A 13088-nucleotide genomic window follows, 5' to 3' on the forward strand; every position below is an offset into this window, starting at 1 on the left:
AATTATTTGAAACTAGTTAAAATTACTATTACTATTACAACTTTATTAGTAAAGAAAAATTAAAATAATAAAGAAGTATCTAAATACGACCAGTAAGCAATTACAATATGCATTTCATATTTCCTGGCATCCTTTTAGAAAAATAACTTCCAGTACGTTGACAGTATTTAAATATTCTGCAATATTTCTAAAAATATTTTGTTCAAACTCCCTTCGAGTACTATCATCTTATTTTATCATTTTTTTTTTCTCGGCAATGTGAATCTGTCTTGTATTGATCGCCCTTCTTCAGCGAAATGTAAACACAAAACGTTCATCAGACTAATATTTATACACGAGACACTTATATTTTATCATTCGAAATGAGAAAATAAAAGAAGTGACGTTTTCTGATTTTTCACCTTTGTCTTGGATTCATTTATGTAAATAACTTGTTAGACTTTTAATGATCTAATTATTCAAATTGTTTTATATTGCCAGGCAATAGAATATTTAGAAAAGAATTAAGGAAAATGCGTAATAAGTCAAGACTAAAAAAGTTTCGAAGTTTTAATGGAGAATGAAAGCATTTAATTCCGCTTAATAAGCGCATAGCTCATTAACATTAAGTGTGTAAGTGGGTATATAAGAATTTCTTAGGTGCACTCCAAAGTAATGGCAAATGCATGGCTATGCACACAAATGGAATAACGTTATTATTGATAAAAGCACAATTATCTTAGCTATTGGGATTGTAACAATTGGTCTATTTTGTGGCAAAATAACGCAAGAAATGTACAGTTAGAATGCAGTGTAAATACCGTTTTAAATCATACTTAAAATGATTTAACAATCATTTCAGAGACTTCGTTTGAAGATAATTTTAATACGAATAATATAAAAACTCAATTGTATTAACATAGTGATTACAAAGATACAAAAATGCATCTCTGAGATATAAATTGTTCATACATGAATTATAACTTGAAATACAAAAATTATTCAGAATATGTTGAAAAATAAATAAAGTATCCAGGATAATGAATACTAAATCATTGAGAGGAATTTGCACTTCTAATTGTAATTAGTCTGATAAAAAATATAATTTTGCTATAGGTTGAAAACGTGAACAAGTATATAAAATATTAAAAAAAATATATACGAGGATATAAAATATAACAGGTTAAAGGCAGTGCAAAAATTAAATTAATTTAGCATAAACAGAATTTCCTAAAATATTTTATTTCTTTGTTCTAATGTGAAACCATTTAACCAAATCATACCATTTTACCAATTTTTAGGCAATAAAATGCTTTTACAACTTTCTCAATTTTCATCAAACCGACTTTTCATGCATTTTCGTGGTTGCTCGTATCGTCTTTTTTCTCAACTGAATCTTTCTCAATATTTTAGTATATCTTCTATGAGATTGGCGAGTTTTTACCTACGCGGACACGTGTTAGCGTGCCATGTGCCCCCACGGAAAGGATTTATCGTGCTCTATACGGGGGCGCTTTGGGTGCTTTCTTCTCTCGCACGTCTAGACTGTTTGAATAATGATCTGGTATGGTGTCGTTTATCTATTTTTCTTACTGTCGGACGGGCAATTAAGGGAAGTGACTGTATGCATTTCGACAGTTCTTTTGTACTCTAAGAATCGAATCGAGCTAACGAGGGTAGGTGCTTTCGGAACCTTCCAACCCCCATCCGAAGCGTCTACAATTTATTTTCTTATGTCGAAGATGATGCACATTACTTATTCATTTGTATCAACACATTTATTAGTATAGAGATCTGAAACATTTGGATAATTTTGCAGTGATAATGCAATAAAATTGTTTAAAAAATAAAGCTAGTTAAATTTAATATCAGATGCGATCCCTTGAAACCAATAATGGTGTATACTTTTGTTCGGAATTAACTTCTGAAAATTGTACTAAAACCCAACATTTTTTTATATTCTTCTACATGTTAATCCACTACTACATCTCATTCCTAACTTCATAGCGTACTTCATACGTATTTTGTGCTATTACAGCAGCTATATTCAAACTTATTACATAGAATATTTATATTACTACCTAATTTTGGCTTGTCATCACCTTATTCACTTCGCCTTAGTGAATCCTTTTTCAAAATTACTCACTAATTTTCATTTATTAGCATTCGCTTACCATCAATTTTACATAATTTTATTTATTCTTATACCTGTCTTTAATTACTTATATATTTGTATAAATTCTTAAATCAGCTTCAATTTAGAAGTTCTTTCAATTAAAGTGATATTCCATATTCCATAATTTTTTCATTCAAAAAATTGGATTCTGTACTCCAAAAAATCTGGTTTAAACTAAAAAAATTAAGTAGGATAGTGAAATTTGAAATAGCTACATGTACGTATAGCATAGAAAGTTCAATACAAACTTTCTTTTTAAAATTGATTTATTTTATTGTCATTTTATAGCGATATAGCAATTTTAATATCCATATAAAATATTTTAACACGATTCGTCATGAACTTATATACATTATAATAAAATCTTAGATATAACAATATTGAATGTAGATTTTACTTTATAAATGTAGTAAAGTGAGCGAAATGTCCCGCGTTTCACTTGACATTAAAATGTCAAATTCACAGATTTTTTGTACATTAAATATTTATAATATTAAGAAAGTACTATAATTTCTCTGAAATATGTCTTGTCTAGTTTGTTCTTATCTCGTTTCAAAATAAATTAGACAAAACGTGCTACTGGAACGTGAGAAGGAAATATAAAAACCATTAAAAACGTTTTAGCGGGTTTCATAGCGTCCATAATACGCACACAAGGTACGAAGTATATAATTTAAATATCAAAAGAATTTTTTTTGATGGTTTTGAATAAAACTCTCATTTTGAAGTTCTCAAAGCACGGCTGTATTATTCAAGTTTTTATGTCAATTTATATGTTTCAATTCACAATATTAATGCTAGAACATGGACTTTGAAATAATTTATTTCTTGATATTACTTACTTTCTTAAATCTATATGTAGATAATAGTTAACTTAATTATATATTATGTTTTGATATTGTACGCAATTTTGTTTTTAGATGATATTTTATAAATTAATTTTACCTTTATATTTTACACCCTAATGTAATATAATGAATGTCATGATAATCATAGTGAAACAACAGAAGTAACTTTTATTTCAAGTTAATTTAAAACAAAAGCTTAAGACAAATTGAACTTGCCGGGATGTGTAAATAAACGATTTAATCAATAATCAATAAATTTGTATACGATGTACCTGTTTAACAGTCTAAATGTCCAGCTGTCGAAATTGTCAACTTGTGTACTTTTGTACCTGTCTACCTGTTAACCTGTTCACTTGTCTACCTATTTACTAGTCTTGAATATTTGTCTAGAATCATTCAAATCGGTGCTCCGTTCTCTGACAAACTGAATTGCCACTTTTTGCACTTCTTGCTCCTGAAATGGTTAGGCTACCTTTTTCAAAAGCTAATCAGCACGTCTTCCTATCAGATACTTGAATGATTCAAGTTGTTGATCGATGCTCCGGAAAACTAAAATGTATCGGCACACACACATCCACTTTTTTTAAAGAAATGCCAAAATGTTCAGAAACCCTTGAGAAGTAAGATTGCACAAATTTTCATTTTCGATTTTTTACGATTACTTAATTCACTCTTTGAAAAGTTAAGAAGAAGGTCAATCAACCAAAGTAACTTTTTCAAATAAATTTGAAAATTGAAGAAAATAAGCATGAAAAGGTCAGGGAAATTCATGAAATTTGATGATTTGAAATGAATTGATCATAATTAGCAGATACTGAAACTACTTATGGCGTAGCAAGTGCAAACAGTTGTTTCCTTATATTATTACGCTCATATTACATTGCTTGTAAAATATTTCTAACAGTTTCCTCTGTTACAGAACTATGGAAGGTAAAAATAATATATTATTCGAGAACAAAATGTTCAAAGTTAGCGCAAAAAAGTTCTTGTGAATATTGCAAACGGGTAAAAGGCGAGTGTGCGGAACAAAAGTCCGTACAGTGTTTGTGTTGTACAGAACCCACATAGCGCACATAGAAGTTGTTCGAGCACGATCGATCACATGGCTTCTGTAATGCTATTCATAAGTTTTGAACAGTTTTCGAATGCAATTCGGATTTGGAATATGCTAATGCACTTGTAACTGTCAAATGATATTCCGCGTACGAATTTCGAGAACATGTTGCGAATGTACCCATTGGGTGGGACCGCATTGGTTTGCAAAATAGGACACCTTGTAGAAAATTTAGTTTGGAAGTCAGATAAGACAAATATGCATATTACATCTTGCTATATTATTTTTATCATTGTCTATAATAAACACGGTTTATTTATACATACTTACTCATTGTGACGCATGGCCGGCACAGCTCGCGCCATCTGAAACAAAATTGAATATGAAATTATAAAAACCATATTTATGCAGATTTACGAACTAATTATGGCTTTTTTGTGAGATGACACATAAATCTTAATTCTATAAAGTTTTCAAGACAACCAATTTCAATATTTGTAATCTTTGCTAGGATGCTGTAAATTGAAAAATTTCTCTCAAAAGTACCTTACTTGTTGCAGACAATAAATTAAACATTTTTGTATCAAAACTCTACACACTACTGCTTACTAAATAGCACTACTAAAATATTTATTTTAAAAATTTATATGAAAAAATCCAATCGATATCCAGTAGTTACTTTTGTTTGCGCTCTTTTAAATTATCATTTTATCATATGCTTTTGATATAGAAATTTAGCAAAGTTCTTCAAGTCAGAAAAAGTTAACCCATGAGTGCGTTTTGATAGAACGTTATTGCCAAAACTTCGTTTGGAAAATTTCGATTCGGCAATTTTGATGCCAAAGTTTCACCGAGTTCTGGAAGTTGGTAAAACTTTAGTTGATGCAAACCGGCTAATAATAAAATGTAAGATGTAGGTGAAATCTTAAATTTATCAAATTTTATTGTGCACATCTGATTAGATCGAAGTCTGATTAGGATGGATCATTTTTTTTAACGAAGAAGCTGTTTGGTTTGCCGGAAAATCCGATTTGCTTATTTTATTATGTTATTAAAAGTATATGTGTATATGTATGTATGTATGTGCATTAGGATGGTCCTTAAAATGGTCATTTTCGAATTTCTTTGCTCCCAGGGGCTCAAACGGTTCCAAATAGATAAAAAACAATTCTCTGAAAGTTTTAGCTCTTAATATTAACGTTTAGATATAGCGCAATTCAATCAAACTTCGTATGGTAAGAGCATGTAAAATTTTTCAAAAATTTTAAAAATGTTCTTTAGATGCAATTTAGCGAAGAAATGAATGAATAAAACTCATTCATTTGTCGCTAAGTTATACATAAAACATTTTTTTTAAATTTTCAAAATTTTTTCCATGCTCTTTCCATACAAACTTTGATTGAATTGCGGTCTATCTAAACGTTAATATTAAGAGCTAAAACTTTCAGAGAATTGTTTTTTATCATTTTGGAACCATTTGAGCCCCTGGGAGCAAGGAAATTTGAAAATGACTATTTTAAGGAACACCCTAATGTGCATATCAGCCAAAACTTGGCCTTAGGTCATGGATTTCCCAAAATCGCTTCTTTATGTTTCCGTGCTCTATCTACACCTTGATAAATTCCTTCTATCATTTTTCTTCTTGTTTTAGTTCAGTCCTATTTTTTTTTGATAACATGCAGAATGCAGTGTTCCGTTCCAGTTTCAATTTCTTTTCTACTATCATAGAAAGTAGAGTCCTTTCATCTCCCATATAACGGGTGTATTTAATTCTTCAAATTGGCTTTGGAAATTGAATTGGCGTTGTCTCCGCTTCATTCAGAACCATCAATAAAGTCGGTCGAGTGCAAGCTAAGCCCGCATGTCCGTCCATTCGAAGTGTATATTACGAATGTGCGGTTGACTGTAATATTGTTGCAATTAATCAGTAGTGGGACTAGTGCTTCTGGCAAGCCGTTAATCGCTTGTAACACTTGCGCCAGTGTCGCCTCCCGGTTAGGTACTGTTTTAGTTGCAGTACGAGTGGCATTGAAGAATTGACCGTGCAACAGCCTCTACTTCCAGTTGAGTAATTAGTCAGAAAAGCGAAACACTTGACAGGACAAAGACCCGTTAGATGGCAGATAAGCTACCGTTTAGCTACTTTGAATACGCTCGAGGACTAGTTCTGTTCTACTTACAGTGTTTCTCTACTAATATCGTACATTGTCCTTTCTGCTAAAATAATTTCATCCAGTAACTTTACCTTTTGTTATTACTGAAGGTAATGATAATAAGAAGTTGTAATTTTATCAAGTATTTAGATACAATGTATTTCATTAACCGAACTTTCCTATGGTAAAGTTTGTTTTCCCCTGAACAGCCAAAACGCTAATTTTGTTAACTCTTCGATGTAAACTTAGGAAAAATAGATTTTGCTATTAATCTCTATAATGGCGACGCTCTATTATATGAATGTTGGTGTGAATGATAGTATGGATCTGCATTTAAGATTAGCTATGGGTAGATGATAATAACAAAAGAAGGATCTAGATATAGTTGCATGAGAAGTTATAAAAAGTTCTAGGGATAGACCAGACGTATAAGAGTATTGATTATAGAGTCGAATAGTGTAACAGAGATTGAAGTTAGAGTTAATAAAGTAAGAGTTAATAAAGAGATAAAGTGTAATATTTATAGAGACGTTAACCATAAATACCTTTGCACATTTTATTTAGTGAAAACTAAGTTTAAAACATCAAACTGTTAAATTTTGGAGAAATATCATGATTTTATATGATATCTTCTGAAATTCCATGAACTTGAAATATAACGACAGTGCGTTTTATTAATTTTAACACCTCATTAAACTATATAACATGTTTCCAGTACTTCAGTATGCAAGATACTTCAGTTTTGCAGAACGCATACTGCATAGTTTAAAAATGAAAAATAGCACATGAGCAATACCTGCATTTTGTTGTATATATATATATATATATATATATATATATATATTAGGGTGGTCCTTAAAATGGTCATTTTTGAATTTCTTTGCTCCCAGGGGCTCAAATGGTTCCAAATTGATGAAAAACAATTCTCTGGAAGTTTTAGCAGTTAATATTAACGTTAACGTTATAGAGCGCAATCCAATCAAACTTTGTATGGAAAGGGCATGGAAAAAATTTTGAAAATTAAAAAAAAATGTTTTAGGTATAATTTATCGACAAATGAATGAGTTTTATTCATTCATTTGTTCGCTAAATTACATCTAAAAAACATTTTTAAAATTTTTGAGAATTTTTGCATGCTATTTCCATACAAAACTTTGATTGAATTGCGCTCTATATAAACGTTAATATTAAGAGCTAAAACTTTCAGAGAATTGTTTTTTATCAATTTGGAACCATTTGAGCCCCTGGGAGCAAGTAAATTCGAAAATGACCATTTTAAAGACCACCCTAATATATATATATATATATATATATGTAGCGGGTTGCCAACACGCTAAGCGGCTTGTCAACACGCATCACATGTCTCTGGACAGATTGGCCCATATAGTGACAGCACTGAGAAAAACAAAAGGAAATTCAAGTGTCAGATCGGACACGGTTTTTGTTTCTCCCTGAGTAGTTTTTGCCAAAAAAATGTATAATTCTTGAAACCTTTCTTTTCTATTATAAATAAGAAAATACCAATAACGTTTTATTAATGATCAGTATGACAACACATAGTGTCGTGGATATTAATCATACATAAAATAAACCAAATATAAATAATATTTTATGGAATTTATTATTACTACAATTTGGATAATATTGGTATTAATATGGAGGACTACTACACCTCCATATTTTGGTGACCCCGAGAGTGAACTAGTAACACACATACAAGAAGGTAAGAAGATCAAGACATATTTTGAAGTAGCACAAAAAAAATAAATTGAAGTCTCAAGAATTACTAAGAAAAGAATTTTTAAAAATATAAATAATTATTATAAATGGCTCACAACCGCCATAACTAGAAGAACATTCTAATCCTACAACTGAGACCCCGACCACGCACTTCAAGATCAACAATAACACGTGCTCAATAAATCACTTATTATCATGGTAAATAAGTCGATAATAAGCACCATGGCAACAGACAGGGAGCAAACAATTTGGCAACCGCCACATACACTCAACCGCTAACTCACCAGCGAAGGGCCACATACACTCAACCGCTAACTCACCAGCGAAGGGCCACATACAATCAACCGCTAACTCACCAGCGAAGGGCCACATACAATCAACCGCTAACTCACCAGCGAAGTGTCAAATATACTCAGCCGCTAACTCACCAGCGAAGGGCCACATCTACTCAACCGCTAACTCACCAGCGAAGGGCTACGTAAGCAATCAACAAACTCAACAAGCCAACACGGCAATTTATCACACAATCTCAACCAAAAGAAATTTACAAGGAAGTTCAAGAATGGCAGTCAGAGATGCGAAACAATCTTTTTCATTAGGGCGGAGTGATGTAGCGGGTTGCCAACACGCTAAGCGGCTTGTCAACACGCATCACATGTCTCTGGACAGATTGGCCCATATAGTGACAGCACTGAGAAAAACAAAAGGAAATTCAAGTGTCAGATCGGACACGGTTTTTGTTTCTCCCTGAGTAGTTTTTGCCAAAAAAATGTATAATTCTTGAAACCTTTCTTTTCTATTATAAATAAGAAAATACCAATAACGTTTTATTAATGATCAGTATGACAACACATAGTGTCGTGGATATTAATCATACATAAAATAAACCAAATATAAATAATATTTTATGGAATTTATTATTACTACAATTTGGATAATATTGGTATTAATATGGAGGACTACTACACCTCCATATATATATATATAATATATATATATATATATATATATATATATATATATATACACTTCTTTAAATTATACTCGCAAAGTAAACGTGGCCTCTTAATGTTCATATTATATATGACGAAGCATAGATATCAATAATATAATATAATTACAGTTAATAACTATATTAGTAATTTATCGGTATTGTGTATATTTAATTGATAATAAATGCATAAATTGTTTAACAGTAAAATAAATGTGCATTCGACCCCCTTGTATATATCTATAACAATTCCATCCTCTTAAAACCAATTTTAGATACTTCACTACATAAATCATCCCAACAATGAAATCAACGTACATATACATGGCATAAACTGATTGCGGCCACTACTCTGGACCAACCGTGATTTCTGTATTAAACATTTAACTGTTAATTAACTCATATCATATTTGACCTATATCGTATTTAGCAACTGGTCACCCGCATAATATTGATGATGTGTTAATCAAAATTACATATTAACAAGAAATACGAGGGAATTCGGCATGGATGAGAATTTACAAATTAACTTCATAATGTCAAAAATATTTACGTCCATAACTTGAGTATAGGACTATGAATAATAAATATTTTCTGTGGGAATTCAGAATTCATCCATTATGATCTAATAAATTATTTAGAAACTTTATATTCCTGTCAGTCATTCGTGTTTCTTTGTGCTCTTATGATATCGACCGATACCTGAATAAATTAGTAGCGACTGGCTTCCGCCTGTAATTTTCTATATTTACTTTAATGATAAGATATCTTCTATCAACTTTATTGTTTCTCTATCGACGGCAAAATAGAAAATTCATAAAGGATGGTAAATATTCAATGATCAATTTTCTTAGTAGGTACACTTTTGATGTAATAAAATATTCTAGTTGTACACTCAAGAAACCATCAATTTTTTTCCATGTTTTATTTTTTTTTATTTATGTACAGAACTAGCTATACCTGATCATGACGCTTTGCTTTGTTATATCCATATAATTAAAAATCTGAACAAAAGTGCAGTTTTGTTACATACTTGATATGATATGATAGCCGGGCATTTCTAATAATTTCCCAAATTTCTCAAAAGTAAATTGATTTAATATATATTTAAAAAAAAGTTAGAGTTATAATCGTTGATGCAAAGAGTTGTTTTTAATGTGAAATGAATGTAATAATGTGTTCTTCATAAGATCAAAAATTTTTAATCAAAATTCATTCAAAAGCAAGATGAAAATAAAATGATTTTTACGAAATAGGAATTTGCGGTAAGGTGATGAAAATTCAGGGTCAAAAGTTGGTTTAAATTTAAAAAAAAATCTTAGTGGCTGCTAACCCTTACTACTTGGTTTTAAAAATTTGCTTATACCTAATTCTCGGGGATACACCTAATAATTTGTCAAATTTTCATGGAGGTTGGATTATTTTGAAAAGTAAAGCAAAATAGTAATAATTGTTAAAAATGACCGGAATTAAGAATATTTGACTAAATTCTTTTAATATACCAATCGTTTTAAGTAATTTCCTAAAATAATCTCAATATAATAAATAAGCTCAATTATCAACCTCCGAATGATATAATAAATAAATCTAAAATGAAAAATGAAATTTAAAAGACTCAATATTCGACTCAACTCGTTCGAATATAATAAATCAAAGGTGTACTTATCATCGTGTTCGGAATATAAAAGGAGAATACAATCCTCCTCGAGTAATTCCTCAAGTCTGCATCATACACATCGCGTGTCGCTGACATTTAGAAATCGACGTATCATCATGAGAGCGCACACTCGTGATTTTTGAAAAAGTGAATTGATCTTTTCCTTCTCTTTTGATTTACCCATTCGTGATGCGATAGGTAGTCTTTTTTTAGCCTTTGAGAAAATCATCTAATATATTTATAGCCTGTTTACGACGCTCTTTGATTTGCTGCGAACTGTATTGATTGAGCTGCCGCTTGAAAAACTGATACATGAATAAGTTTTGCTGGCAAAATATTAAATTTTTAACTTTCAGAAAATTCAGTTTGGTTTTCGCCAGAAAATCCGATTTGCTTATTTTGTGTTTTCGACGTTTCAAGTCATTCTGAAATAAAATGGACCAAATTTGAAAAAAGTACGTGTGTATGTGAGCTGATTTTTTATCTTTCATCGACGTTTTCACAAAAAACAACTGAACTAATTTAAAAATTTAAAAGTTATTCGATGGTCTCGATGGACTAGAAGACTAGCGTTGATTACTTAGATGCGACAGTTTTAATTCGATTTTAAAAATTAAAAAAATGTTCAACAGTCCTTGGTTGGGAATCGTGCTGGTTGGTTTTTGGTAAAGCAAAGCCGCGCTGTTTCTTGAAAATAATTGATGATTTTTTTTATTCGATGATTTTGATTAAACTTTGTATGACGATAAATTTCATAGACTGAAAAACGTGCTAAAATATTATAGGGCTACGATAAGCGGTTGAATTATAAAAATTCGTCAAGGTCTAAGACCCTCGCCGCGCGCTTAAAAGATTTAATTCAGAATCTATGACGCTGAACAATATACGTTCTGTTTTTCATAGGCTACAAATTACAGTTGGCGTCCACACTTAAATAAATAAAATTATTTTTTAGAATCCGAAATAGATTATATAAAATCTGTTAAACATATTATATCAAATTTTAATATTACAGATAATATAAGTGTGTTTGAAAAACATAAATTAGAAATCGCGTAGATTATTTTTTAGTGAAAGCAAAAATTTCTCAAAATAACAGTTAAAGATTTTACCTAAATACCTGAATCTCAATTCTTGTTGGTTACAACTAGTTAGAACGTTACTATTAAATTTTAAATAAAATATACAACTTATGTTACTTATATATTTGTGATAATATTACTAATTTTTAAATCATTGTTCAAAATTCGCTGCCGACTAATTGAATGAACATTAATTTCTATATCAAAATATGTATGTATATTCAGAGAATATACACTCAGGGTATACCAAATCGAGAAATTAATCTATTTCTAGCTAATAAATTAGTTGAAACTGACCCAGATATTGAAATCCACTTCAATTTAATTCGGCGCAACCTGAATGTCACACCGCGCGCGTAAATCGATCGTACCTTTCCAGTAATAAATTATTTAACTTGAGAGCATTGGCATATTGTTCTTCGTACATGACGTTCATGGCCTTTCGCATTTCTAACTTAAGATATTAGCTTTACTCCACACAAATGTAATATTAATAAGTTATTTTGTTGGATAAATTTAAAACTAAATAATACTAAAGCCTAATGTTTTTTATAATCAGCTTTTTTCATTCTAACAAATTTAAACAAAAAATATTTCTATGTGCTGCTTTTTCTTGACATTCTGAAGAGGTTAATAAATTCATTCTGAAGAAGATTGAAGTTCAATCTTTTAATTAACGAGTAGTAAGTAAGTAGTAATTTATAATGTTGTGGAAAACATTAATTTGTAAAAAAATCTTTTCAACAGATATAAATATCGATTACAAAATCTCATCGCTTATAAAGATATAAAAATGTCATGACAATTGTTTTGTAATCATTTTTTGCCAGGGTTTACTTGATCACCACCATAAATTACCACAATGTAATACAATGACACCTTTCTTTGTATAGTTGCGTTTTTATCTTGGGGTATTTTCAACATAATTGTCTTCACTTTTAAACTAAAATGAAATATTTTCCGAAAATTATTTTAATAATACTAAGAATCGTGCTACGTCCACTTCTAAATTGTGTAGTCTTAAAAAATAAACTTGTAATCCTATCTTAAAACACACCCTTTCCTTGAAAACATGATTCATTTCAATTTTATTCAAGGATAATATTGATGACTCTTAAAACTACTACTACTTTATATCAACAGAATTGTAGGATCACTTATTGAAGTGATTCTCTATCAATATAATATTTATCACATTAATTTATATGTGTGTTTCAAAAGTTCTAATCTACAATGCAGTGCTGAAACCGGTATGGGCCTACGGCATAGAACTGTGGGGATGCGCTAGCAAATCATATATAGCCAAAATACAGAGAATGCAAAATAAAATTCTCAGAACTCTAGTCGACGCTCCATGGTTTGTAAGTAATCATATGATACATCAGGACCTAAAAATACCATATATAAA

General features: G+C 30.4%; 1 protein-coding gene across 1 annotated transcript in view; it reads right to left on the reverse strand.

Annotated features, from left to right (window-relative positions):
* LOC113373589 (WAS/WASL-interacting protein family member 1-like) overlaps nt 1-12128 on the reverse strand; it is a 69906-nt gene extending 57778 nt beyond the window's left edge. The window contains exon 1 of the mRNA XM_026613878.1: nt 12052-12128. Coding sequence (XP_026469663.1) covers nt 12052-12128 — 77 coding nt within the window. The remainder of the gene's footprint in view (nt 1-12051) is intronic.
* Nucleotides 12129-13088: the final 960 nt, after the last annotated feature.

The sequence above is a fragment of the Ctenocephalides felis genome, unplaced genomic scaffold (assembly GCF_003426905.1).
Source record: "Ctenocephalides felis isolate EL2017-DRISC unplaced genomic scaffold, ASM342690v1 CF-g0.4_SCAFFOLD_01604, whole genome shotgun sequence".
Taxonomy (NCBI): domain Eukaryota; kingdom Metazoa; phylum Arthropoda; class Insecta; order Siphonaptera; family Pulicidae; genus Ctenocephalides; species Ctenocephalides felis.